This window comes from Ursus maritimus, unplaced genomic scaffold (assembly GCF_017311325.1).
Source record: "Ursus maritimus isolate PB19 unplaced genomic scaffold, ASM1731132v1 scaffold_2, whole genome shotgun sequence".
NCBI lineage: Eukaryota > Metazoa > Chordata > Mammalia > Carnivora > Ursidae > Ursus > Ursus maritimus.
In genome coordinates this window covers 71,902,373-71,926,392 of record NW_024424452.1, presented here as the reverse complement: position 1 = coordinate 71,926,392, position 24,020 = coordinate 71,902,373, and the positions used below count along the sequence as shown (strand labels likewise).

At 47.0% G+C, this 24,020-nt stretch overlaps 1 protein-coding gene across 1 annotated transcript in view; it reads left to right on the top strand.

Moving 5' to 3' along the window:
* Positions 1-8,488: 8,488 nt before the first annotated feature.
* ILDR2 (immunoglobulin like domain containing receptor 2) overlaps positions 8,489-24,020 on the top strand; it is a 62,018-nt gene continuing 46,486 nt past the window's right edge. Inside the window, exon 1 of the mRNA XM_040636158.1 lies at positions 8,489-8,570. Coding sequence (XP_040492092.1) covers positions 8,525-8,570 — 46 coding nt within the window. The 5' untranslated portion in view covers positions 8,489-8,524. The remainder of the gene's footprint in view (positions 8,571-24,020) is intronic.

Below are 24,020 nucleotides of genomic sequence, written 5' to 3'. Positions count from 1 at the left end.
AAGAGGAAGTGTTTCATTTATTCAATATATATATATGGAAAGTCTGCGGAGTACCAAGCTCAGTTTTAGGGCCAAGAACACATTCAGCATTACAAAGCTTATAACATAGTGAGGAATAGACAATAAAGAAATAAACAATTACATATATAATAAGATGTCTGAACATATTATTGGACAATAAGTCCAATGAAGAAAAATAACGCAGGATAAGGGAATAGGGACTGATTGAAGCTGCAATTTAGGGGGTTCAGAAAAGGCCTTATTTGAGGAAATGAAATTTAAGCAAACAGTGGAAGGAAGTGCGGAAGCAAACCATGAAGATGTCAGGCAAAGGGCATTCCAAGCAGAGCGAGTAGCAAGTGACAAAACCCCAAGGTGGGCACACGTCAAGTATGAGTGAGACACAGCAAAGCAAGTCTGGCTGCAGTGAAGTAAGCAAGTAGGAACATAGAGAGGGTATTGGAGACGGAGTTGGGGCCGCACATTGCAGGGCTTACAAGGCCATCGTAAGAACTTTAGATTTCACCTAAATGGGTAGAAACCCATTGGAGACTTGGAGGACATCTACTTTTTTTTTTTTTAATATGAAGTATGAAGTGATTGTCAACCTGGTGAGTGTTAAGAGACCATCAAGAACACATGGCATTTTAGGATAATATTTTTCCTAATGTTAGATTTTTTTTTTCTGATGCTAGTTTAAGTTAAGGCCCTGACATTGTTCAGTAAGCATCCTGTGCCGATAATAATAGTAATAGTAGTTGATGATCACTAAAAGCTACCGTGTCAGACTCTCTGCTAAGCACTGCATACGGGCCATTTCATTTCTCCTGCTCACAACAATCTTCTGAAACAGGTTCTAGGATCATCCCCATTTTGCAGAACAGGAAATTGAGGCTGAGAGTAGTAAAGTGACATCCCCAGCCCGCGCAGCCCATGAGTGCCTCTGACCTCTACGAGATTTCCTGCTTCTTTACTGCTCTTCTTCCGAGCTATTGGTTATGGATACGCAAGGATGTTTATTACAGAATGCTTTGCCGAAGCAAAAAAAGGGATTTCCAAGTTCCTCACCATCTCTCGATGTTGCCCATATGCACAACCATGCTCTTGAGTAACTCAGCCTGAAGCTTAGTTGATCCCTCTGCTTGCTCAGTTAGATCGTGCGGATTCCACTTTGTGTCTCCCTGCGATGTCTCTCCCACTTCCTATTTGCTTCCCGTTTCTGCTAACCTATAGCCTGGTTTCTGTGCTCATTCCTTTTTGGGCTCTTGTAATGAGCTCTTCCCATCAATCCATCCTACACCCTGTGGCTGAAACACAAGTCTAATCTTGTTCTTCTCTGAGAAATCCTTGTGTGGTCCATAGCCTGTGGAATTAAGTTCAAACCTGGTGGGGCGCCTGGGTGGCATAGCGGTTGGGCGTCTGCCTTCGTCACAGGGCGTGATCCCGGCGTTGTGGGATCGAGCCCCACATCAGGCTCCTCTGCTGTGAGCCTGCTTCTTCCTTTCCCACTCCCCCTGCTTGTGTTCCCTCTCTCGCTGGCTGTCTCTATCTCTGTTGAATAAATAAAAAAAAAAAAAAAAAAAAAAAACCTGGCAACGTGGCTCCCCTTGGTCTGACTTCAGTCTCCCTTTTTGGCCCTATTGCTGACTCTGCCCTGTGTGAAACCATGGTCCAGGCAGCAGACCCCACTCTGCTCTGTGCCTGTTGCTTGTGTCTGCACTCCCTCCTGCTTTACTCCTGCTTTTAGAAATTCTGCCCAGATCGTGTTTAAGACTTAGCTCGGAGATGACCTTTTCTTGAGGAGATCTCCGACCAGCATTCCTAGTGAGTAACTGACCCCTCTCTCTTTGTTCTACACCATACCTGGCATTTATTCTAATATAGGTCCTGTCGCACCATCACAGTTAAAGACTGTATGTCTGACTCTTCCCCACCCCAACACACACACATTGCTACATCTCAACTGTAAACTCTTCGACACAAGGGGCTGTGACTCATTCATTTTTAAATTCCTTTCATCTTTAATCTCTAGACAGCATAGTATCTAGAATATAGTAAGCGCTCAATAAATGTGTATGGACTAAATGAATGAATTCAGGGAAGAGAGAAGAAAAGATGAGGAAAAGGGAAAAAGACCCTAAAAAGTTTGTAAATAATTAGACAAAAATCCACATCGATCATCTCTGTGTCTAAGGCACTCACTCAGAATTGGGGTGGGAGTATGAAATTAACAATTCTAGGAGAGAGCCTTCTGCACAACGCCAACACAAAGGTCAAGGCTGCTGTTTTTTAACACCAGCTTTTGAGAGCCCACAAATGACCTGTCTTTTGTTTGAGCTGTTTCTTTTTTATGCTCAGTGTTCCAGCTCTCTCATTCCAGCTCCCTTCCCTGCCTGTTTTCTGGGGGTGAGGGCATCAGAGGACATACTCGTTCTCACTCACTTCCCTCTCTTAGGTCCCATCTTTGACCTGTGCTGGGGAGGAAGGCCTCTAGGAGAATGTGTAGGGCTAAGAAGCAATCCTCTGGCTTAATCATCAATGCCTAGTGCCCAAAGCCTTGATAAAATACAGGAAGACAGGCCCTCTTTCATCTTTCCCCTTTGGGCTAAAGGATACTGCTCCATCACTAAGCCTGCTCTACTGCTGATTTTGGGGGCTGTTGATGTCGTTCAGGTCTCCAAAGGACACTAACATTGAAACAAAAAGAAACAAAAGGGAGCCCCTGGGTGGCGCAGTTGGTTGAGTCCAACTCTTGGTTTTGGCCCAGGTGGGGATCTTGGGGTCCTGGGATCGGCCCTAAGTTGGGCTCTGAGGTCAGCACGGAGTTTGCTTAAAAAGACTCTCTTTCCCTCTCCCTCTGCCTCTCCCTCCCACCCCTGCATGCTCGCTCTATCTCTCAAATAAGTAAATAAATCTTAAAAAAGGAGTGCCTGGGTAGCGCAGTCATTAAGCGGCTGCCTTCGGCTCAGGGTGTGATCCCGGCGTTCTGGGATAGAGTCCCACATCGGGCTCCTCCGCTGGGAGCCCGCTTCTTCCTCTCCCACTCCCCTGCTGTGTTCCCTTTCTCACTGGCTGTCTCTCTGTCAAAATAAATAAATAAAATCTTAAAAAAAAAAAAAAAAAAGAAAAAGAAACAAAAGCAAAACCCGGAGATAGGGCTCCTGAAAGAGAAGCAAGCTTACTTCATCTTTGGCTCTGTAACTCACAAAGAAATTATAGTTGAACTATCAGTCAGTAAGGGCTCCCAGGGCTTCAATTGCTCATAATTAACTTGATTAACTGCTTAGGATTGAGACGGAATGAGAGCAAGGTGTACATTTGGGGGCTTTGTATCTGCCTAAAGATACAGGCCTGACAAAACACCTGTCACTTCTTCGTGCCTCTCTCCTTCCTCCAGGGATGTCCCAGAAACTGAGTAAATTGTGGCACAGTCTAGCAACTTTTTCTACGTTGTAGAAATATTAGAGGATCTAGAAAATTATGCAAAAGATATAAATGCAAGACAATCCTACCCAGAGATAACCATTCTTAGTCTTCTGTTGTTTCCATTGACTCTTTTAACTGCATTTCCCATATTTGGGACCATGCTGTAATACAATTTTATGTTCTGCTCTTTTTTTCTCTACATTGTCCTTGGAAGCTGTCCTCTGCAGGGAAATTGTCATTAGAAAGCTAACTCAGGCGGAGGCTGCCCAGTGTTGGTGAGGTCTGGCCTCAGGATGGGGCAGGCAGACACCGTCTCATTCAGCACGCTGCACCACTGTAGTTTGCTTTGAAGCTTGAGACAGCAGGCTTTTGGGTTAAATCTGCTTCAAGTACATGGAATCTTCAGCACATTTTCCCGATCTTTTACTTATTATATACTTACCACTGTTCTTGGCAGTAAAGCTTTTTAAATTTTTTGGCACCCTGCACTCTACATTTGCATTTCCTTTCTTTAAAGCATTTTCTTAATGAAACAATTTATTCCTCAATATGAAAGGGCTTCCAGATTGAAAATGTTTCTGGTTTCCAGTATAGGGCACCTAGAATCTCCAATCTTTTTATTTCAGTTCCTTGCTTCAACTTAGATTTCTTAAAACTTATAATTCATTGAAGGTGGTTTTGAAGCTGTGGTTGATGGGGAAGAAAACAAACCCAAAAGGTAGCACAAGGGAAGGAAAGCTGAACAAAACTTAGATAAGAAACATGGTATCAATTTTAAAGTCACACTTCATAGAGTCTTCCTGGAAGTCAAGATCAGAGAGGAGAAGTAGAAACGTGATGTTATCTGTGGGCTTTAAAAAGACTTTTGTTAAGCAGAATTCACGTAGACGCATGCCTGTGTGCCTGCAAGGAACTCGTGTTTTAAAGAGGATTCAAGCTGCATTATATTTATAACTATGGGGTTGCTACCAGCTACCAGCATGTCTCCTTGCGGTGGTTCACTTCTCTTCACGTCCTAATTCTGTTCTGGAGTGTGCTGCTTTGACAAAGCAGTCAGCTATTCCACTCCCCCGAATCCCCAGGACACAGGATTCTTGCTATAGCTTCCTTCAAGTCCTGCTCTGGTCCCATCAGCGCCTATGTTCTGACATGTTTGTCTCTGGTAGCAGCAGAGAGCTTCAAGTATTGGGGATTCAGACCCTGCCATGGCTGTGAAAAGCTAATCTCTGCTGGGAGTCCTGTCCTCTCTGGCCAGGAGAAACGAGTAACTGGAGCATCTGCAGATCTGAATCTGAGGCTCATTTCCAAACATCGACTCAACAGCTCCCCAGGGAAACAATGAAAGTAATGAGGTGGTACCTTTGAAACCCTAGAGGGCTGCACAAGGGCTCAAGGAAGGCAGTTAAGACGCAGTGTTTTGGGCCCCACCCAGAGTTTCTGATCTTAGTTTTCACAAGAGCCAGGGAATCTGCATTTTAAGCAAACACTTTAATGCGATTCTGATGCTGCGAGTTCAAACACCACACTTGGACGAACACCAGGATTCTGATGTCGCCCCTCTACCATCAACAATACGGTAAAATAATACCATCTTTCTGCCTTTTTTCTCCTGCTGTCCCTTAGGCTGAATGTTTTGAATCCTTAGGTGTACCCTCAAAGTTTCTCTTAACCTTCCATCAGCTTGGTAATAACGGTGCATTTGGGATGGGCACACACTGTGATTGAATCCGGTTTGGCACCTTCTTAGGGATGGCTGGGAGCCCCAGGCACTCAGGAAGATGCAGGCTAGACCAACTCTTCCTCTCCAGCTGGAAGGTGGATATGCAGAGTGACACACAGAAAACAAATCCCCAGGTTGGCGGACAAGGCCCCTGTGTTCCATGACTCACTCTAGCACGAGCTCCTCCCCGAGTCTCCTGAGACCCTGTTGACACGCGCATGGGCTCATGCTTAGAGCATGCATTCGAAGCTCACTTCTTCAGTGGGCACTCACTTCCCACTTCCCGTGCCCACGCGGGTTCTCTTTGCTCAGTCCGTCTCCCGTTTCCAGTTTCTTAACTCTTAAAAGTTGTCCCAGTTTTGCATTAAATAGTATTGTTCTGTACGCTTACACACCAAACAGTGTTCAAACTTTTGGGCATTGTGTGCCCCTGCCCATGCACACACAGTCACACGCACGCATACAGTCGACGGCAGAGCATAACACAAATACATGGTCATATCAACTCTCTGGTCTAGGTGTCCCGTTAATGGCACAAAGGGCATGTGCGTTGGAGTCAAAAGACCTCAGTTCAAATTCTACCTCTGCTATCGACTAGCTGCCTAATCTTAGAGAAGTTAATTACACTCTTTGGGCCTAAGCTTCTTCATTAGGGTTAACCGAGAAAGCTTGTAAAACACCTTGAACTGTGCTGACAACCTAATAGGGAATGTTAGGTCCCTCCTTTGCTCTTATTTTCTATCTTTATTTTATTTTTCTTCTTTAGGAAAGGAAATAGTCCTCCAGATCTCTCTCATGTAACGTATCAGTCAGAGTTCTTAATTACAAGTATCAGAAATCATCTCTGGCCAAAACATACAGAGAGGGAATTTATGAAAGGATATTGGGTGGCTCACACAGATGCCAGGAAGGCTGAAAAGCCAGGTGCAGAAAATGGGCTGGAACCCAGAGCGATGTGCACGTGCAAGACCACAGCCAAAATCGCACCTGGTGAGATCTGGTGGCCTGACCTCGGTCACAGCTGCTTCAGAAGACTGGGGGTGAAACCTGGTTCTCTGCTGTGTCCGCTCCTTTTATCACTTGCTACAGATTCAAAAAGCTCTGAGCGTGAGGGTCCCTGGCCAGGCCTGTGGCCTGGGCCCGTACCCCAGCTGGGGTGGCTGGGGAAGTGGCTCTAGACTTTCTGGCTTCCACGGTTGGAGTTTCTAAAAACCAATGATGGAGGCAGGCTGAGTCTGAGGACCCAGAGGGGGTCCCACAGGACCAGCTAAGAAGGTCCTTGGCTTTGTGCAGGACAGGATAGAAATCAAACCTGAGCTGACAGGAAGTGAGAAGACAGTTTACTGAAGACAGAGCGTAGATACTGACAGAGCATCTGAGGGACTCGGAAAGAAAAAGGAGAATGAGTCTTGTCTTTGCTCGGGGTCTGAGTATTTTTTTGAGGATTCTGGTCTGGTGCACATGTCTTCTCATATATCCAGGAACCATTCAAAACAAGGGCGAGTGCTCAGGTGTCCTCCATAAGTTACTTATGCCCTAGAGCCAGGGGTCTTGGCATCAAGATGTCTGGAGTTAGTGGTCTACATGATGACCTCACCCAGTCACTCCTTAGATGTAATCTATTGTGCAGAAAGACTCCAAAGAAATCATTAACTCCTTGACCTGTATAAGCAGGACATACATTACCTGCACTATAAGACACGTGTAAGGTCCTTGCAAGAATAAAGGCAGGAAAAGGAGCAAAAACACAGTCCTTCATGGGTCCTTTTAGTTTCCCTGTCTCAATAAGAAGGGAATTCAGATGTCAAGCAGTCCTAAAAGATCAGTGGCCAGAGTCCTTTCTCACCATTTCTGATGTTCACATCTCATCCGTGTCTCACATGTAAATTCATTCTAAAGTGTGTAGTCTTTCTCTCCAGGAACTCTCCTCAAGCCTAGAACTACTCTGTTTTCTGAGGCAATTTTACACCTTTCTGCCTTGTCTCCTTTCTTTTCTCTGTCCGGAATTCCCTATCCTGCCCCCTTTCCACCACCAATCCCTGAACAGTCCAAATCTTCCCCGTTCTGCAAACGCCAATGAAGATGTTGCCATTCCTTTCTTGAGGTGCTGCCCCCTCCCCCAAATTGCTCCTTGCATTGTGTTCTGAGGGAACTTTTGCTATGTCTCCATTATCACCTTTGCTCCATTTTACTACCAACATGTGTTTAAGGGCGTAACCTTCCTCCCTCTCCTGGACCCAAGATGAAGCATAACGACAGGAAGTCCTAGCTTTATTTACATTGTAGCCTTGGTTCTTAGGACCTAGTAGATGCTTAATACAAGCTTATTAAGCAAAGCATAAGTTTCTTCTCCCTTGTCTCTCGACATAGACATTCAGACTCCTTTCCTACATACATGTGACAGATCCGCTTAAAAAATGGAAATAATCCCTGTGTGCACCCTGCGAACTGTAAAGTATTGGACAAACGCCTTTGATCTAAGCCGAAAGGCCGATTCACGATTAAGAGTTGGACACATGGAAATGCCATCACTGTTTATTTCATTCTAGTTTTACATATTTTCTGTTGAAGAGCTATATGCCCTTCTTATGCCTCACAGCGTTCTCACAGGAGAAGGGTGCAGCGCGGGTCTCCCTCCTAACTTCCCGGATGCCGCAGACCCTCTGGTGTCCTTGCATTGCCCAGAAGGGAAGCAGACGGAGGGACGCGGGCACAGCAGCCGCAAACACCTTTGCCCGGAGGACCCGCTAGGCGCAGTCCCGTGACAAGTTATGCCAAGTCCCCACGGGTTCCCCCCCTCTTGCGTCGGTCCCTCTCCCGCTTGAGGTTGGCCACAGCCACCTGCGTCCCCTGACGGACGTCCCCCGAGCCCCCACTCCGCAGGGTCCCGGACGCCTGCCTCCCCCGGGCGGAGCGACGCCGACGGCCCCCAGCTCCTCGTAGCCCGCCCGGCCGCCTCCCCCGCACCCTCTCCCCCGGTGTACTTTGTCACTCGGCGCGACCTCGGGGCCTGCACGTGACCCAGAAACTTCGGAAGCCCCGGGGCGGCGGGCGGCGGGCGGCAGGCGGGAGGAGGCGGCGGCGGCCGAGCTCCCCCGCGCGGCGGGCTCTGCGGCCGGGAGGCGCTCGCCCCGCGCCGCGCTCGCTGCCTGGCCGTGCGGGAGCGCCGCCGGGAGCAGCGCCGAGCCGGAGCCCGCGGCAGCGCTGCGTTCGGCAGGGGCGGCGCGGCGGGCCCGGCGGCGGCGGCGCCCGAGGACGCCGGGCCGCTCGCGCGGCCGCAGCCCCGCCGCTGCCGCTGCCGCCCGCTTACCCCGAGCCTGACGCCGCGGCCGTTCCCCGCTTCGCCCTCTCCTTCATCTGAATGGGAAGTTGGGGAACATGGACGGGGTCGTGCTGGCGTGGATCGCTCTCTTCTGGCTAACAGGTAGAGGCCGATAACTTTACGCATATTCCCTTGGGGCCGCTGTTCCCACCCCACCCCACCCCCATTTCCCCCTGGCTGGGCTGAAAGCTGCTTAGCAGGTCGGCGGTAAGTGGGGGAAGGGGCCGTGTGTGTGTGTGTGTGTGTGTGTGTGTGTGTGTGTGTGTGTGCTAGAATGATGGAGGAGGCGGGGGAGAACCCCACTACAAGTGAGACGGATGGAGATGAAGGTGTTTGACTCCTCAGGAGCTTGTTCTGTCGTTTGGGCATTTCCTCTTCCACACAACGGTTCTTCTCGGTCTTACCCTGAGTTGGTGATGCTGTGGGCCCTGGGAAGAGCTTGGTTAGAAAAAAAAAAAAAAAAGAAAGCTCAGAGGAGACATTAATTAAGAAAACTGGTTTTCTGGAGGTGAGGGGTGGAGGAGTGTCTCCCTAATTCCTTCGCTAGAGAAGCCAGGAGACCCAGCGGCGTTATCTCTGTGGCTCCGGGGGGTGCATTGGGGCGGGATGAGGAGGAAGATGGGGATGGAGGCTCGATTGGTTGTGGAGTTTAGGGCCCTGCTCTCTCGCGCTTGGTACCATTTGAGGAGTGGTCCCATAGCGGAGAAGAACCTTCCTCCCGAAATAAACAAGCTCCCCTCCTCCAATAAAGAGAAATTGCAGAGATAGCAGAGATCAGAAGGTAGAGCTTCTCCCCAGCATTAAAGTCACTTCCGCTAGCTGGATACTCCGTGTTTCCCCCTCCCTTTGGGTGAACTTTCTCCCCACCCGCCTGAGGTCTGGAAAGGCTCACACGAGGGTCCTGCGAGCTTGAGGGGCCAGTGGCCAGGCAGGGTGGCTAGCCCTGAGAGATTCACAAAGTAGCCCAGCTTGGGTGCTGGTGAGGATGGGTAAGAAGGAAGGTTCGGGTAGTTGGGAAGGGGCTGAGACAAAGATTCCAAGCAAGGTGGAGACAGAGTGATGGAGGAAAGGAACAAGGGATCAGAAAGGTTTCAGGGACAGGGTGAGAGCAGTGCAGGGCAGGAGAGAAAACAGAAAATGGCACCCCCCAAAATGAAGTTCTGTCCCCTCTGGGGGCATCAATCAGAAGGTTTGGAAAAATCAAGTCAGTAAGAAGTTTAAAATATCTGAGGCAGTCCTTGAAAGAGAGTAAAATGTATTTAAGAAGAAAAGCAAAAACTATATTTCCCTTAGCTTCAGAATAAGATTATCGATTGCCTCAGTTGTCCCCCCCCCCCATTCCAAATGAAGGACACCTAACACTGGCTGTGCTCCATGCTGGCTTTAGCTTTAGGGAATGGGGGTGGGCAGGGCTCGTCTGCAGAGTTAGCCTCTTCTCTTGGCTGCTCTGAGTTCATCCGTCCCACATTATTCAAATATGAATCATCTCTAATTTCAGGGTTTGGCTGATCCACGGCTCCCCACTCCCCTGGCCTCCCAGTGCCTTCCACTTCCACCCTCACTGATTCTGAATGTCCTTGCTTTGCCTCTACTTCTGTGTTATCATGCTAGAAGGGAACTTAGGCCTGAAGCCCGTATCACCACCTCCCTGAGGTCAACTAGGCATCCCGGGGCGGGAGGGCTGTACGTCAGAGATGCTCTTCCAGACACCCCAGGGTGTGCCCAAGAAAAGCACTTGAGGGATTTGCAGGGAGTGGGAGCAGGAGGGGAACCTATAGCCCTGCTAGATGGCCAACAGCTGTTGATGAGATGAAGTCACATCACTGGAAGGGGCCGCAGGCCATCTGGGCCAGCCCTCTCAGTTTATAGAAATGGAGACCCAGAGAGATAATAGGCACAGAGCAAATGTGTCATGGAGCAGGGACTCGAACCCAGTTCTCCGAACCCCAGGCCAGTCCCATGCGCACTCTTCGAAGCTGCCTCTCTGGGTTTTTTGGTTGTTTCGTGTGTATTTTGAGGGGAGTTGCTGCTTTGTCCGTGCCTTCTCTTGCCTGGTGGCAGGCAACAGGTTAGTTCCGAGGGCCATCTCAGCTGTCAGATGGCTGGGCTTCGCGCTCTGCACGTGAGGCTGGCTCTCAAGATCCCACCAAGCGCTGCAGGCATCCCCTGAGCCCAGCGTCTGCTTCCCCCCTCAGCCCGTCAACCTGTCAGTAGTGCTGCCGGACAAGCTGCCTCCCTCTCAGCCTCAGCAAAGTAGAGGAGCTAACAATGGCGGCTGGGGGGTGGGGGAGAGGAGCAGTCAAGGATGAGAGGGATTCAGACTCATCGTTCCCAGCAAAACCATGAGAGGAAAGGTAAGAAATTTCAGTCCAGCCCAATCAATGAATTCTCTCTTGAGGGGGTGGTACAAAGGGAGGGAGAAAGAGGACAGATTAAAAATGAGTCAGAGAGTGGGGGGGGGGAGGACGACACATTCATTCTCCCTCTCCCTCCCTTTCTCCTCCCCCACTTTCTCTCTGTCTCCTCCCTCCCCCCTCCCCTGTTTGTCTCTTTTAATGCAGGCTGAGCAATTTCTAATCAACACTTTAGTTTTTTCCCTCAGTCTCAGGCAGCTCCTTCCTTGTCTTTCGTTGCTGAAATTCTGCTGTATGCTTAGCCTCATGATTTCTTATTGTCATCGCAACGCTGCTTCCTGTAATAAATTGTTGTTGTTTTGAGCAAACGCAGTGCTTCTCAGCTGCTATTTTAGCAACAGGTGCCATCCAGCCGTGGGACCTGAAGGAGGGTTCACTCGGTCTTTGTTCCTGAACGCGGATGGCGTTTCCTCCTTTCCTGGCAGCACAGGCTGTGAGAAAGGCTGGCGCCGTGTCCACCCCGTGAACACACACTCGCGGGTGGGGAGCAGGCGATGCATTTTCCTGGAGACTCTTGGGTCTTTCTGTGCTGAAGATGCCTTGCTTTCTTAGCACGTCCTTTGGTACACCTTTTGGTTTTATTCATTCCTTTATTCATCCAGTCTACAGGCACATATTCAATTCCTGTGCTTCCTAAGTGTTAAGATAGGTGCTGAGGCTAGAGAGAGAGAGAAGACACCGTCTTCCCCCTCCAAGAGTTGTCAGTCTAGTCAGTGGCTCCAGTGATTTTGATTCAGAAGCAGAAGGTCTTCCGATGAGACACGGCCCTGCCTTCCAGCGCTCGCAGCCTGGTGGCAGGACACGGGGATGGAGTAGCCGTGGCCAAGCAGTCACGGAGACCTGCACCAAGTGCTGGGAGCTGCTTCACGCTGGCTCCTAACTCAGCCTCCAGGAGGAAGAAGGTATCCAGGGGTGGTTGTTACCTGGTCTGGTTTGCATTCAGGTAGATGCCTGGTGACCACGTGCCCGAGACGTTTGGATACGGAGAGTTAAAGCTTTAATATTTGCCCCGGAGAAGGAAGAACCGCTTATAGAGATGGCTGACACCTCAACTTCCATTGTCTCCTTGCCTGTCCTCCATACCTTTCAATTTCTCTTGCCTCTCTGTTCTTTCCCCTGCAGAAGACACCTTGCTCTTACCAGAGCATCTTCTTTCAACACTTCATCACAGCTCTCCCCACTCCCCTCCTTCTCTCAGCCAGATGCTTCTCTCTGGACCAGAAGAGGGGGCTTGTTTCAGTATCACTCTTTAGAGTTTAGACTCACATGATTCTGCTGGTTGGCTAGTTTCTACAGACTTGGAATTACTAATAGGGGCAGTCTTAGTGCAATACTACACCAGTAGTCTTACGGCAAGTACTTAGTGCTCAGTACATGTTCGTAGTGTTCGTACCAGGACTGGATTGGTGGAAGGAAACCTGACCTGGGAGTTAAGGATTGGATTCTAGTCCTACCTGCTCCATAGATTGACTATATATCCATGGGATCTGGGTCTCATAATCTGTTGAATGAGATGACTTGTAAAGTCACTCTCAGTTCTAAGACTCTATGGTTTTGAGTCTTTTCTCCATTTAATTTTGAAGAGTTGGAAGCCACAACTAAAGAGTGACAGGTCCAGTCTTCTTTTTATAATTCACCCAGTGAAAAGCCTGTTTCTTCAGCCTTTCCCTGATCATTAATGATTGGAGTGAAAGACACCAGCTGGGGAGGGAGAGCTCTTGTTAGGATTTTTGGAGAAAAAGATGGAATAGCATTCAGGGCTTGGTGGATAGGAGATGGTTCACTCTGAACGCTTAAATTGTGGTCATATTGGGGACTGGTAAAGGAAGGCAAGCACTTTGGACCAGGTGGGATGAATCCCATTATAGCCAACATGGCCCCCGGATGTCCCTTCTAGTCTCAACTTTTTGTTCCAGGACCCACTCACCTTTTCACTCCTTCCAGCATTTTAGCTTTTATGCCTCCTTTTTCCCCAATCAAGAATATAAAGAAAGGTATGATGTGGTTGTTGTTCTTGCTTATTTATACGCTGTAACGCTTTTCCATATGTCAAAGGACTTTCATATACATTATGGCTTTTGATCAGTTTAAGCAAGAATGGCTGATATTACGTACTTCTACATAAGAAGACAAAGGCTCAGATAGACTAAATAACTTGTCCAAGGCCATGGTATCTTATTGATTAAAAGAATAAGAAATAGTGTCACTGACTTAATAGGACTTGGTTGTGTCAAGTGCCAGAATCTAAGGGAAACATTCTTTTCTGCTTACGGTGGGTCAAAGTAGAACTCTTGATTTAGGTGAACATACATGGTGTCTATTATAGGGCACTGGGTGGTGAGGTTCAGAATTCATAGAACTCAGGGAAATATTGCAGGGAAAAGTGAGAAAGGATGGCATTTAGGTTTTCCAATTAAATTCTAAGATCTAAAGGAAAGGCATCCATGAGAAGTGAGGCACAGGAGAGCAGAAGATGTGACCCAGTGACAGCAGAGACTGCTGGCATCTCAGAGCCCATCTGGGACTAGGGGCTGGTGCTCTGCACCCAGGAGCCACACAGGATGTCGCTGTGGCATATGTCTGCTTAACATTTTGGTCTTCGAGATAGCTTCTGGCTCTCTGAAAATGAAAGAAGGCATTTTGGATGACTAGTGTTCTTTATGGGCCAAGAAACAAAGAAGAACTCAGAAGAGCATGCTGCTTCCCCTCTTCTCCTGCAGTGTCTGCAGTCCTGCAGGAAGAGATGCCTGCATTAGGAGGAGAACCCTCGCGTTCCGCTGGGATCCTGCATCATCACTCCTCCCATGCCCTTGGCTCACCGGGAGGCAGACTCAGAGGCAGTGCAGGGAGAGGGATTAGGTTCAAACTGACCTGGGTTTGAATCCTAGCTTCATAGTTTACCTTATTTTCTTTGGCTTTAAAAATGGGAAATTAATTTACCTTACAGGTTTGTTGTGATCATTAAAGTGGAATTGTGTAAAACTCCTAGCACAATGTTTGGTACACAGTAGGCCCTCAATCCTAATTATGAACCCCAGATCGGTATATTGGTCAGCATTTTGAGATAGCAACGAGCAACCTCCAAATCCCAATAGCTCACAAGAGCAAACGTTTAGTTTTTGCTCATATTACATGGGAGCTGAAGTCAGCTGCAAGTCAGCTGTGAATTGGCTAGAATTGGTAGACTTGGCTCAGTTCCAAATGCTTTCTTATTCTGAGACCCAGGACAAAGGATCGGCCACTGTCTGGGCATGCTTTTGTTGTGGCGGAGGGCTCAAGAGGGTAGGGGGAGGGCCTAGAGTGACCAGAGCCAAGCATGCACATGCTTTTAAGCTTCTGCTTGGACATGTCTTATGGCATGGCATGCCGAAAAGCCCAGGGTTTTTGGAGTGGTAAGTGCACTCTGCCTACAGGGAACAAGGCAAGAGTCTGGAGGGAAAACTAATTGGGAGCAAATAATATGATGTATCGACTGGGTTAAATCATTCAGCAAATGTGTCAAGTACCTGCTATGCAGCAGAGTCTTTAAAAGGCTGCAGGGGAGAGTTTGCTGTGAATGACGTAGACAGAGAGCTAGATAGGAAATTCTCAGGCAAATGCGACGTCATTCTCCCAGGTGCTGTGACTGCGGTAAGAGCAAGAAGAAACTTCTAGAGGAAGTGATAGCTGAGCAAGTTTGGAGGGATACGTAGGAATTACTAGGGGGAAAAGTGGGATGGAAGAAGGGCGATTTACAGAGGAAACAGCATGTGCAAAAGCCGAGAATCAGGGAGGACGTGATTTCTGAAAATTACAAATATTTTAGTATGGTTGGGGAATTAGCACCGCAGGAGGAATGAAAGAGAGTGGTCCTCTCTGAAAGGGGGCCAGTTGTCCCTTGTGCTGCTGACATGGCTAGAAGGAGTCTTTAAAAGGGTCGGAGCAAAGGAGTGCCATGAACAGATGTGCATTTTGGAAATATCATTTGGACCACAGTGCAGAGAAGGTGTTAGATGTGGGCAAACTTGCAGCAGAGACCACCTGGGAATCTCCTGTGGAAAGAGAGACAAGGCATACCGAGAGCCCGAAGTCACAGGGTGCAGTGGGGATGGGAGAGGTGGACGGAGTGACTAGAGATGGAATAGTGATGGCCCGGTTGGATGTGCAGGTTAAAGGGGCAGGAGTGTCAAAGATCTCTTCGGGTTTGTGGCTTGGGATCACTGGGGATGGCATTCGTGGGCATGAACTAATACAGGAGAGAAACATGTAAGGGAGGGAGATAAAGGCTTAATATTTTGCATTTTTACCAAAGCACAGTCTAAGTCGCTGTAACAAAGAGACTCTAAAATATAGTAACTTACACAAAATAATTTCTTTCTCCTGTAACAATCCAGAACTCCTGGAGGTGAGTCTACCATTCCCAACATGCGGCTGCCAAGACTGCTCCCGTGACAGCCCTTCTCAGCCAGTTGGAGCAAGGAAAGCAGAGGGTCAGGGCACGCAGCTTGGGACGCATCTTTAGGAAGGTGGCCCAGAAGTTGTACCTGTCACTTCCCCTCACGTACCTTCATTCTGAATATATGGTCACAACTAGCTATAGAGAAGCTCGGAAATGTAGTATTTGGTTGGGTTGGCTAGATGGATTAAAACTTGAGAAGTTCCTTTACTAATAGAAGGGGACAGTTAGTGTCTCCTCCTATAGGGTGACAAGTTGGAGGTGTCTGTGTAACATCCACATGGAGAATGAGGTTATGTATTTGGGTCTGGAGCTCAGGTGAGAGATCTAAACCGGAAGCATAGATATCCAGGTGGTAAAGGTGGAGCAGAACTTCTTATAGGAGTTTGCTCTGTCCAAAGAGCTGGTCCATTCCAGAAAGCTGACCCACCTAATGAACCAGGACAGTTTCCAAAGTACTTCTGCCTTGCAGGAGAGGGACTAACCTCTTTTAGTGCAGCTTTGGTCCCATTGGAACAGCAGGTAGGCCAGCTAGACATTACTCATGAGCTCATTTCAGTTCTCTGGAAGACAAGGCAAATCAGACAGAAAAGAGATATGCTTCTGCCTTTTATCTGCACAGTGGTGGCTGAGAATGGGAAAGCATGGCTCAGTTGGACACACAGGACATATGCTTAATGAATGGCAAACTCAGTATGCATGAGTACCGGAGTTATGGGCAGCAAATAATAACTAGGCCATGAGCAAAGCCTACTTGGGCAAGGGCAGCACTGGCGTTTACCATAGCCCCATGGAAGAGGGGAGCTATTGCTGTCTTTGGGGACTATTGGGGGGAAAACTTACAAGAATGCTGTCATATTTTTTTCTAAATCTCCAAATGGTACATCCGGTCACCCTAACTGTAAAATGGGTCGAGCAATCAGGTGTCATGATAGCAAATAGGAGAAGCTGATCCTGGCCAATTTAGGCAGGAAAGGAATTTGCTGGAAGGCAGTTGATTAACTTATAGAACCAATGGGAAAGCTGGATAATCAGGCTTAGATAGTAGGCAAATACCAAGGGGAATGTCTATTATTCTTTGTGAAGTCTTTTTATTTTATTTTTTAGCCCAGGTATATCAGGAAGATGAATAGTTTCTATTTTTTTAGGGGGGGAAAGAAAGATCCAATCTGCACTTTTTTTTACCTTTAAACCTTGAGCCTGCAGGGCGACATTTCTCCAGATACTTGGCTCCCATCCCGACAATGCTACTGGAGGACGGACAGGCTTTATTTCCTCATCTGGACTATGGACCAAACCCAGAGGACATGTGTGGCTATTTCATATCCATCTCCTACACTTAGAAAACCTGCCCATCCGTTGTCCCTAAGCAGTGTCTTAAGAAACTGGGACAATATGTTAAAAGTGAGAAGACAAAAGATAAATGTCTTAAAGAAGACCTAATTTGAAGGCAGGAGAAGGAAGATTGTATCGTCATACTGAAAGAAGAGAAACCTTAGGAGTCTGAAGGCCAAGATATGCTGGGAAACATGCAATTCTGAGGTCAAAATCCCACTTCTGGGACTTCAAGACTTAAAAGATGGATGAGCAGTATACAAAATTTTTAAAGATGCCTATCTTTACAATGATGATTTTCCATAACCTTCCGCAGTCATCTGTTTCTATATAATGGGGCTATGTGGGGTGCCAGGGTGGCTCAGTCAGTTAAGTGTCTGCCTTCGGCTCAGGTCATGATCTCAGGGTCCTGGGATCGAGTCCCACGTCGGGCTCCCTCCTCAGCGGGGAGTCTGCTTCTCCTTTTGCCATTGCCCCTCCCCCTTGCTTGTGTGTGCTCTCTCTCTCTAATAAATAAATAATCTCTTAAATAAGATAAAATAAAATAAAATAAGATAGGGCCGTACTTCCTCTCAAAAGATGCTGGCAGGCAGGAATAGCTTACCAATTAACTAGTGGGGAAAAGGAACTTGCTTTGGGAAAAAAATGAGATTGCTAAAATAAGAACAGCTTTGCTTTAGATACCGGTTTTGTTATTCTTGCAAGAACACAGTCCGTTGTGTATAGAATCCTTTTCTTTACATGAGGATTGGGGCAGGACCTTATTTTGCCGCATGAAGGGAGACACTGTCTGCACTTGGAGGTGATCTTCCCTAGCCTAGTGACTAGCTGGGTTGGGGGCTGCTCTCTGAGCTGTCATTCATCACTCCACTTTTAGGCAGCTTTTCTAGGTATTCGTCAGTTATCGGGGGTAACCTGCTAAGAAAGGTCATTCAGACTCACTCCTTCATTTATTCATTTATTCTTTCATTCTTTGATTCTTTCCACATTGTGTGAGCTTCACCCATTTTCTGTGGCTTGGCTCTATCCTGGGGATCAGAGTCAACCAAATCCTGGTCCCTGCCCTCAGGGGCCTTGGAGTTAGAAATAAAGTTTATATTGAATTTCTCAAGATCCGGGACTGGTCTTTCCAATCGATTTTCCCAGAACTTAACATAGTGTTTTAAAATATGTTTTCGATTGAATTTGAATTCAGTAGTCAAGGGCAGTTTCTCTGTGCATCAACGGCACAGCAAACACTCCAGGAATGGTCTGGGGGTCTGAGAATGAGGGTTCCCTCTGCAAATGCACAAGAGCACGTAATCTCCAGCCGTCACTTCTGACCGTCAGTATGGTGTCCTCCAGGAATGGTCTGGGGGTCTGAGAATGAGGGTTCCCTCTGCAAATGCACAAGAGCACGTAATCTCCAGCCGTCACTTCTGACCGTCAGTATGGTGTCCTCCAGGAATGGTCTGGGGGTCTGAGAATGAGGGTTCCCTCTGCAAATGCACAAGAGCACGTAATCTCCAGCCGTCACTTCTGACCGTCAGTATGGTGTCTGGTGCAGCTTGCAGTCAGAAATCCTCATTTTGACAGGTGCCTTCTATACAGGACGGTCCCTTGCCTTCACTCCTTTTTCTGTCTTTCGCTCTCTTCCCTAACCGTTCTTCTCCGGTGTTCCGCACGACTTGCCTTCGTTTGTAGGATGAAACACAGGTTTCTTTCCTCACCCTTGTAAATCTCTTTGTAAGAGCACTGACACAGAAGTCCCTTACAGTGTCACCAGGGCCTGGGCTCAGAGTGCCAGCCTTGCAGGACCCACACCCAGTGCCTCTCTCTCTGGCTGCCAGGTCTTCCTTCAGTTACATGCTCCGTGTTTCCCTGGGGGAAAGGAAGAGCAGATTGATAGTTAAAGAATGAAAACTAGGGGGCGCCTGGGTGGCACAGCGGTTAAGCGTCTGCCTTCGGCTCAGGGCGTGATCCCGGCGTTATGGGATCGAGCCCCACATCAGGCTCCTCTGCTATGAGCCTGCTTCTTCCTCTCCCACTCCCCCTGCTTGTGTTCCCTCTCTCGCTGGCTGTCTCTCTCTGTCACATAAATAAATAAAATCTTTAAAAAAAAAAAAAAAGAATGAAAACTATTTTCGTATATCTGGAGTGTGCTTGGGGCCAAATCACAGGGATGACCGTATATGCCATGTCTAGGCATTCAGGTCTTGTCCTGGAAGGAATGGGGAATCAACGGAGGCCTTAAAGCACGGGATGGACATGATTAGGTTTTTGTTTTGTTTTGTTTTGTTTTAAAGATTTTATTTATTTATTTGACAGAGATAGAGACAGCCAGCGAGAGAGGGAACACAAGCAGGGGGAGTGGGAGAGGAAGAAGCAGGCTCCCAGCAGAGGAGCCTGATGTGGGGCTCGATCCCATAACGCCGGGATCACGCCCTGAGCCGAAGGCAGACGCTTAACCGCTGTGCCACCCAGGCGCCCCTGTTTTGTTTTTTTTAAACAACTCTAGATGAAAAGTGTGGAGAGTATATTGGGCCGGAAGTACAGAGGCCACTTAGGAGGCTATAATAAAACCGAGAAGGAATGAAGGCCTATGTAAAGTGATGGTTAAGAGCTTTGCAGCCAGTCAGCCTGGGTTCATAGCTGACTGTCACTTGCTAACCCTGAGATCATAGGGAAGATACATACATTCCCTGGGATTCAAGTTCTTAATCTGTGAAATGAGTATGATAGTAATACCGACTTTATAGAATTTTTGAAAAAATTCATGACGATACTACATGAATAATGCTTAACGCAATTTCTGACACATAGTGAGCATTTCCTAATTAATACCTAGTAGAAGGAATAGAAACCTAATTTAAGGAGGTGGCAGTGGAAATAAAGAAGGGTCAAATTTGAGAGATGTTGAGATTTAGTGACCAACCAAATGTATTCGGGGACAGAGAGGAAATCATCAAAGCACCAATTTCTATCTGAGGTGATAGGATGGGGGTATACTGGCAAAGGAGCTGGGGGAGAGGAAGGATTGCTTTATAAGCAAGGAGTGGGAAAAGAGATCATGAATGGGGTTAGACGTTGAAATTGAAGTATCCGTTAAAACATGCAGATGAGGCTTCAGAGAGTTAAGGGTCTGAGACACAATGATAGTTGGAACCGTGGGAATGGATAAGATTCCTTAGATCAATACACAGATGAACACCACAAAGAGGCTGAACGTTTTTGTTTACCTGGCATACAAAAATATTCTTACTAGCCTCTATAGACTGCAGCATAAGAAGTACTAGGTTTTGGCGTCTGACAAGTGGTGAAATCGGAAAAACTCTGTAGGAGGTAGGACCAAAGCTCAGGACACTAACCTTACCCCAGGGCAGATCTCTTGGAAGTGGGAACCAGAGGTTGGGTGTTCCAGGCCAGATCTCAGCGTGCGTGCGGGCTTGTCCATCTTAGTTTTCACCCCAATTATGTACCATCTCTGAGGGGCCTGATCTGGAGGTAGGAATGGAGGTCCCATGAAGAGGTATTTTTGAAGTTAGCCACATCAGTTTCAGATGTGGTTCAGTCGTGTGTAAGGGATATAGGAAACAATACCAAATCCTCTGGCGAAGGGGCTGGTATCATGGCCCAAGCAAACAGGCTGGAGCTCAGAGGAAGCCCTCAGTTCCACTTGGGCAAATGGTTTGAAAATCAGGAGGAAAGAGTCCACGATAAACATAGGTTAAGCGAAAGAGATGCTGCTTAGGGGTGTAAGGAATCAAAGCCCTCACCTGGAATTCAGGGTTAGGGCCAGAAGAGCAATTCTAGATCCCACCCCCCAATGGGAATGGGGGTCCTAAGAGTCATGGCCAGGGCAGGCACAAGAACTGGGTGGCATTCATCCTACAGTTTGAAGTTTAGAGAGCTAAAGCAGAGACTGGCATTTTCAGCTTTCTCTCTAACTCTAGACCTTCCTTAAAGGTCAAATGAACTGGCCTTTCCTTGAAATTTCTGGTCCTGTCCTCTCCAGTTGTCCAGATTTATCCCTAGCTTAGAGTCCCAGGATTCCCATTACACCTGCACACGTATGCACGTGGTTGCCCTTCATTTTCTGATTTCCAGGAGGTGCGTGTGTGTCTGCGCCGTGATGTGCCTGCCCAGGCACCATCACTGTTGAACTCCTAATTATACCTGTTCTGGCATTCCTGTTCAGCTTTGCCCATTCTGCACTATACACACTCAGCATCTCCCAGCACCTTCATAGCTTCACAGAAGTCAACAGACTCTTCTTGACAGCAGCAGCAATCGCTACATTTGCTGAGTGTTTACTATATACCATATCATCCTAAGTGCTTCGTTTAAAATTTCATTTGACCCTCAGTCAGTTCCATCAGGTAGTTACGATTATTATGTACCAGGGAGGACATATTTACCAGTGAGGAAACTGAAATTCATGAGTTGGGAAATTTGCCTGAGCTCCTGCAGCTAGGAAGTGGTAGAGCTTGGATTCTAATTTAGGACTCTCTCCAAAATCCATACCTTTAACTCTCATGTTATAAAAAGGCAGATGTTTCTGACACTGTATTCCTTAATTCTTTGGGACATGGATTTATCTTGTATGTCATGGAATAAGCTGAGAACCAACTAACCTCTGTGAATAACTAGGAGAGTCCAAAGGCGCCTGGGTGGCTCAGTCAGTTAAGTGTCCAACTCTTGATTTCGGCCCAGGTCATTAGCTCAGGGTTGTGAGATCCAGCCCCACATCGGGTTCCATGCTGGGTGTGGAGCCTGCTTGAGGTTCTCTCTCTCCCTCTCCCTTTGCTGCTCCCCCCCCTTAAAAAATATTAAGGGAGTCCAGTGACTTGCTCAAGTGACTCATCTCATTAACAGAGAACAGACGTGAGAAGGAGGTTATTCTTAGTAATCACCTAATGAACAAAACCCCACACTTAACTCTCTGTTAAAAAAAAAAAAAAAAAAAAAACCCCAACGAAACAAAACGAACAGAAAACCCTACAACACTTTTATTTAGCACTTGCCTCCTTTGCTGATTTTATTTATCCTACAAAGTCCAGGAGATGTGATTTCCCACGTGTAGCTTGAATAGGTAGCAGAGAAGAAAGGTGGTGTGGTCCAGGACAAAGCGTTGTACTGGGAGCAATGCCTGTGATTGGTTATCCAGCCCCAACCATTGCTAATTAAAGTCCCTTCACCTCTGTCCCACTTTTGTTACCTGGCAAATTGGAGCGTGAATAAGGATTTGGAGAAGAATTGCAAAGTTAAGAATTAAGGCAATAGAATTTAAGGAGAAACTGTAAAGAAATTTCTTTTCCCAATCCAGCTCTGTGAGCTAAGGAGTAGTGGAATGAGCCGCATCAATATTTGGGGGTGGGGGGGTGGAAACTATGGAGCCTAGAAGTTGAGATTCTTCCGTGAGCTTCCAGAGAGGAATTATTTACCCCTCGTTGGGGCTGATCTACACATTCTGGCTGTAATCAAACCTATTGGTGGTGAACATCCATGGAGATTCAGGAGCCTCAGTGTGGGAGGTGAGAGAAAAGGCAGGAAGCGGGAGGGAGGATTAGTGTTTGAGATCTACCAGTACTGGTCCTGGTCACAGTGCTCACCTCTAGAGGCTTCTCCCTGCCGGTTGTTTGTTAACAACCCTGTGAGTAAGGATTATGAGGCTCATTTTGTAAGGGAGGGCTGCTTAAGAGGCTTCGGTAAGGCCTCATTGCTAGTGGATGGCCAGATGGGATTCAAAGCCCCTATCTATTTGATCCCAATGCTATTTTACTATACCATGCTATCGATGACACATTTAACTGGTTTTCTCTACAAAATCCTAGAAATTTCCATAGTAAGAGCCATTCATTTGTGCATGCATTCCTTCATTTATTCTGTCGTACTTGGTAGGTTCAAAACACTAAGATTTGGTAAATCTCAAATACTCGCACTTCCTCATTCCACAGAATGCAGAAACTGTTTTCTCCCCAGAAGAATTAGAACCTAGTTTTTCATAATGGAGAGACACTGGTCTGGAAATCAGAAGACATGAGCACAAATGTGGTATTTTGTCCTTGTCGAGGGGGTTTCCATAGGAGACATTCATAAATAAATGTGTGTTTGCACCATGAGAGTGAGTGTGCTTGCAGGATGTCATTTTGAACACTGGCAGTCATAAAGGATGGAAGGCGCCCCGTGGAAACTAGTCTTTCCTTGTGTGTCTCAAGTCCACTGTAATTCTAAGGTGAAACTTTCTGTCTCAAGCTTGCTGAAGCTGACTCGGCAGCCTCCTGGATTTAATTCAGAACCTTTTTATCATGCTTTTCTATTCATATTCCTTTTTTCTGCCTCTCATCATCATTCTGTTTCTGCTTCTAATGTCAGATTAAGCTAGAAACTCTTGACTCTCCCATTCAACTGAGAAAGTTAAGTTCTCTTTGCTTGGAATTTCTAGATCTCGACTTAATAGAGACCTTTCGCCTCTCAAACAGCCCCCTGGTCTGCCATTCACTGAAATTTCCCTCTTTCTTGGCCGCAGGTTGGATCTTTTCATCACTTCAACTTCTCATCTACTTTCTGGCTTTTTTTTTTTTTCTCACTTTTTTTTTTTTTATTACCCTTCAAAGCTTTTGAACTTAGTCTAGTGCTTTTGATCTGAAAATCTCCATTTCTCTTAAAGCTTTCGTTTTCCCTTCATCTCTGTCCCCTTTGCTTGGTTATCAGCTGGAAGGGAAGTCACTTTCTCCTGAAGTCATACTTTCCAGCTCCACGGTCTTTATTTATCAAATATTTGTTGAGTACTTATGGGCTTCACAAGCTGGGACAGCAAGATAAGTCATGTTTCTTACAAGTTTGTTAGGGGTGACAAGCATGAAAATAAATATTTGCAAAGTAATTATAAGAAATGTCTAGAAGATGCTGGGGTTCTGATGGCACAAAGGAGGAAGAGACTAACGAATTGAGGGTCCGAGAAGGCCTACAGAAAGCCTTTAACCTGAGCTTTGAAAGGTGGAAAAGAGTTTCCCGAGGAAAGAAGCATTCCAGAAACTAGGAGTACCATGTGCAAAGATCTAGAGGTGTGAGATAGCAAGTCCCACTTGGGGAACCTGTTACTTGCTTGGTTATCCTTGGTGCTCAAATAGAAATGCCACCAGAAGTGAAGCTGAGGAGGTAAGAGGGATTAGGTGATGGAGCACCTTCCTCGCCTTTCCAGGAACTTTGGGTTCTATCCTGAAGGCTATGGAGGTTGAGGGAAGGGTTTTGAGAAGGAGAGCCATAGCAGTTAGATCTAGAAAGATCATCTGAATTATATAGCAAGGAGAATGAATGGCATATGGGCAACTGTAAGTGGGGAGACCAGACAAGAGATTATTGTAATATAAGCAAGAAATGAAGAGG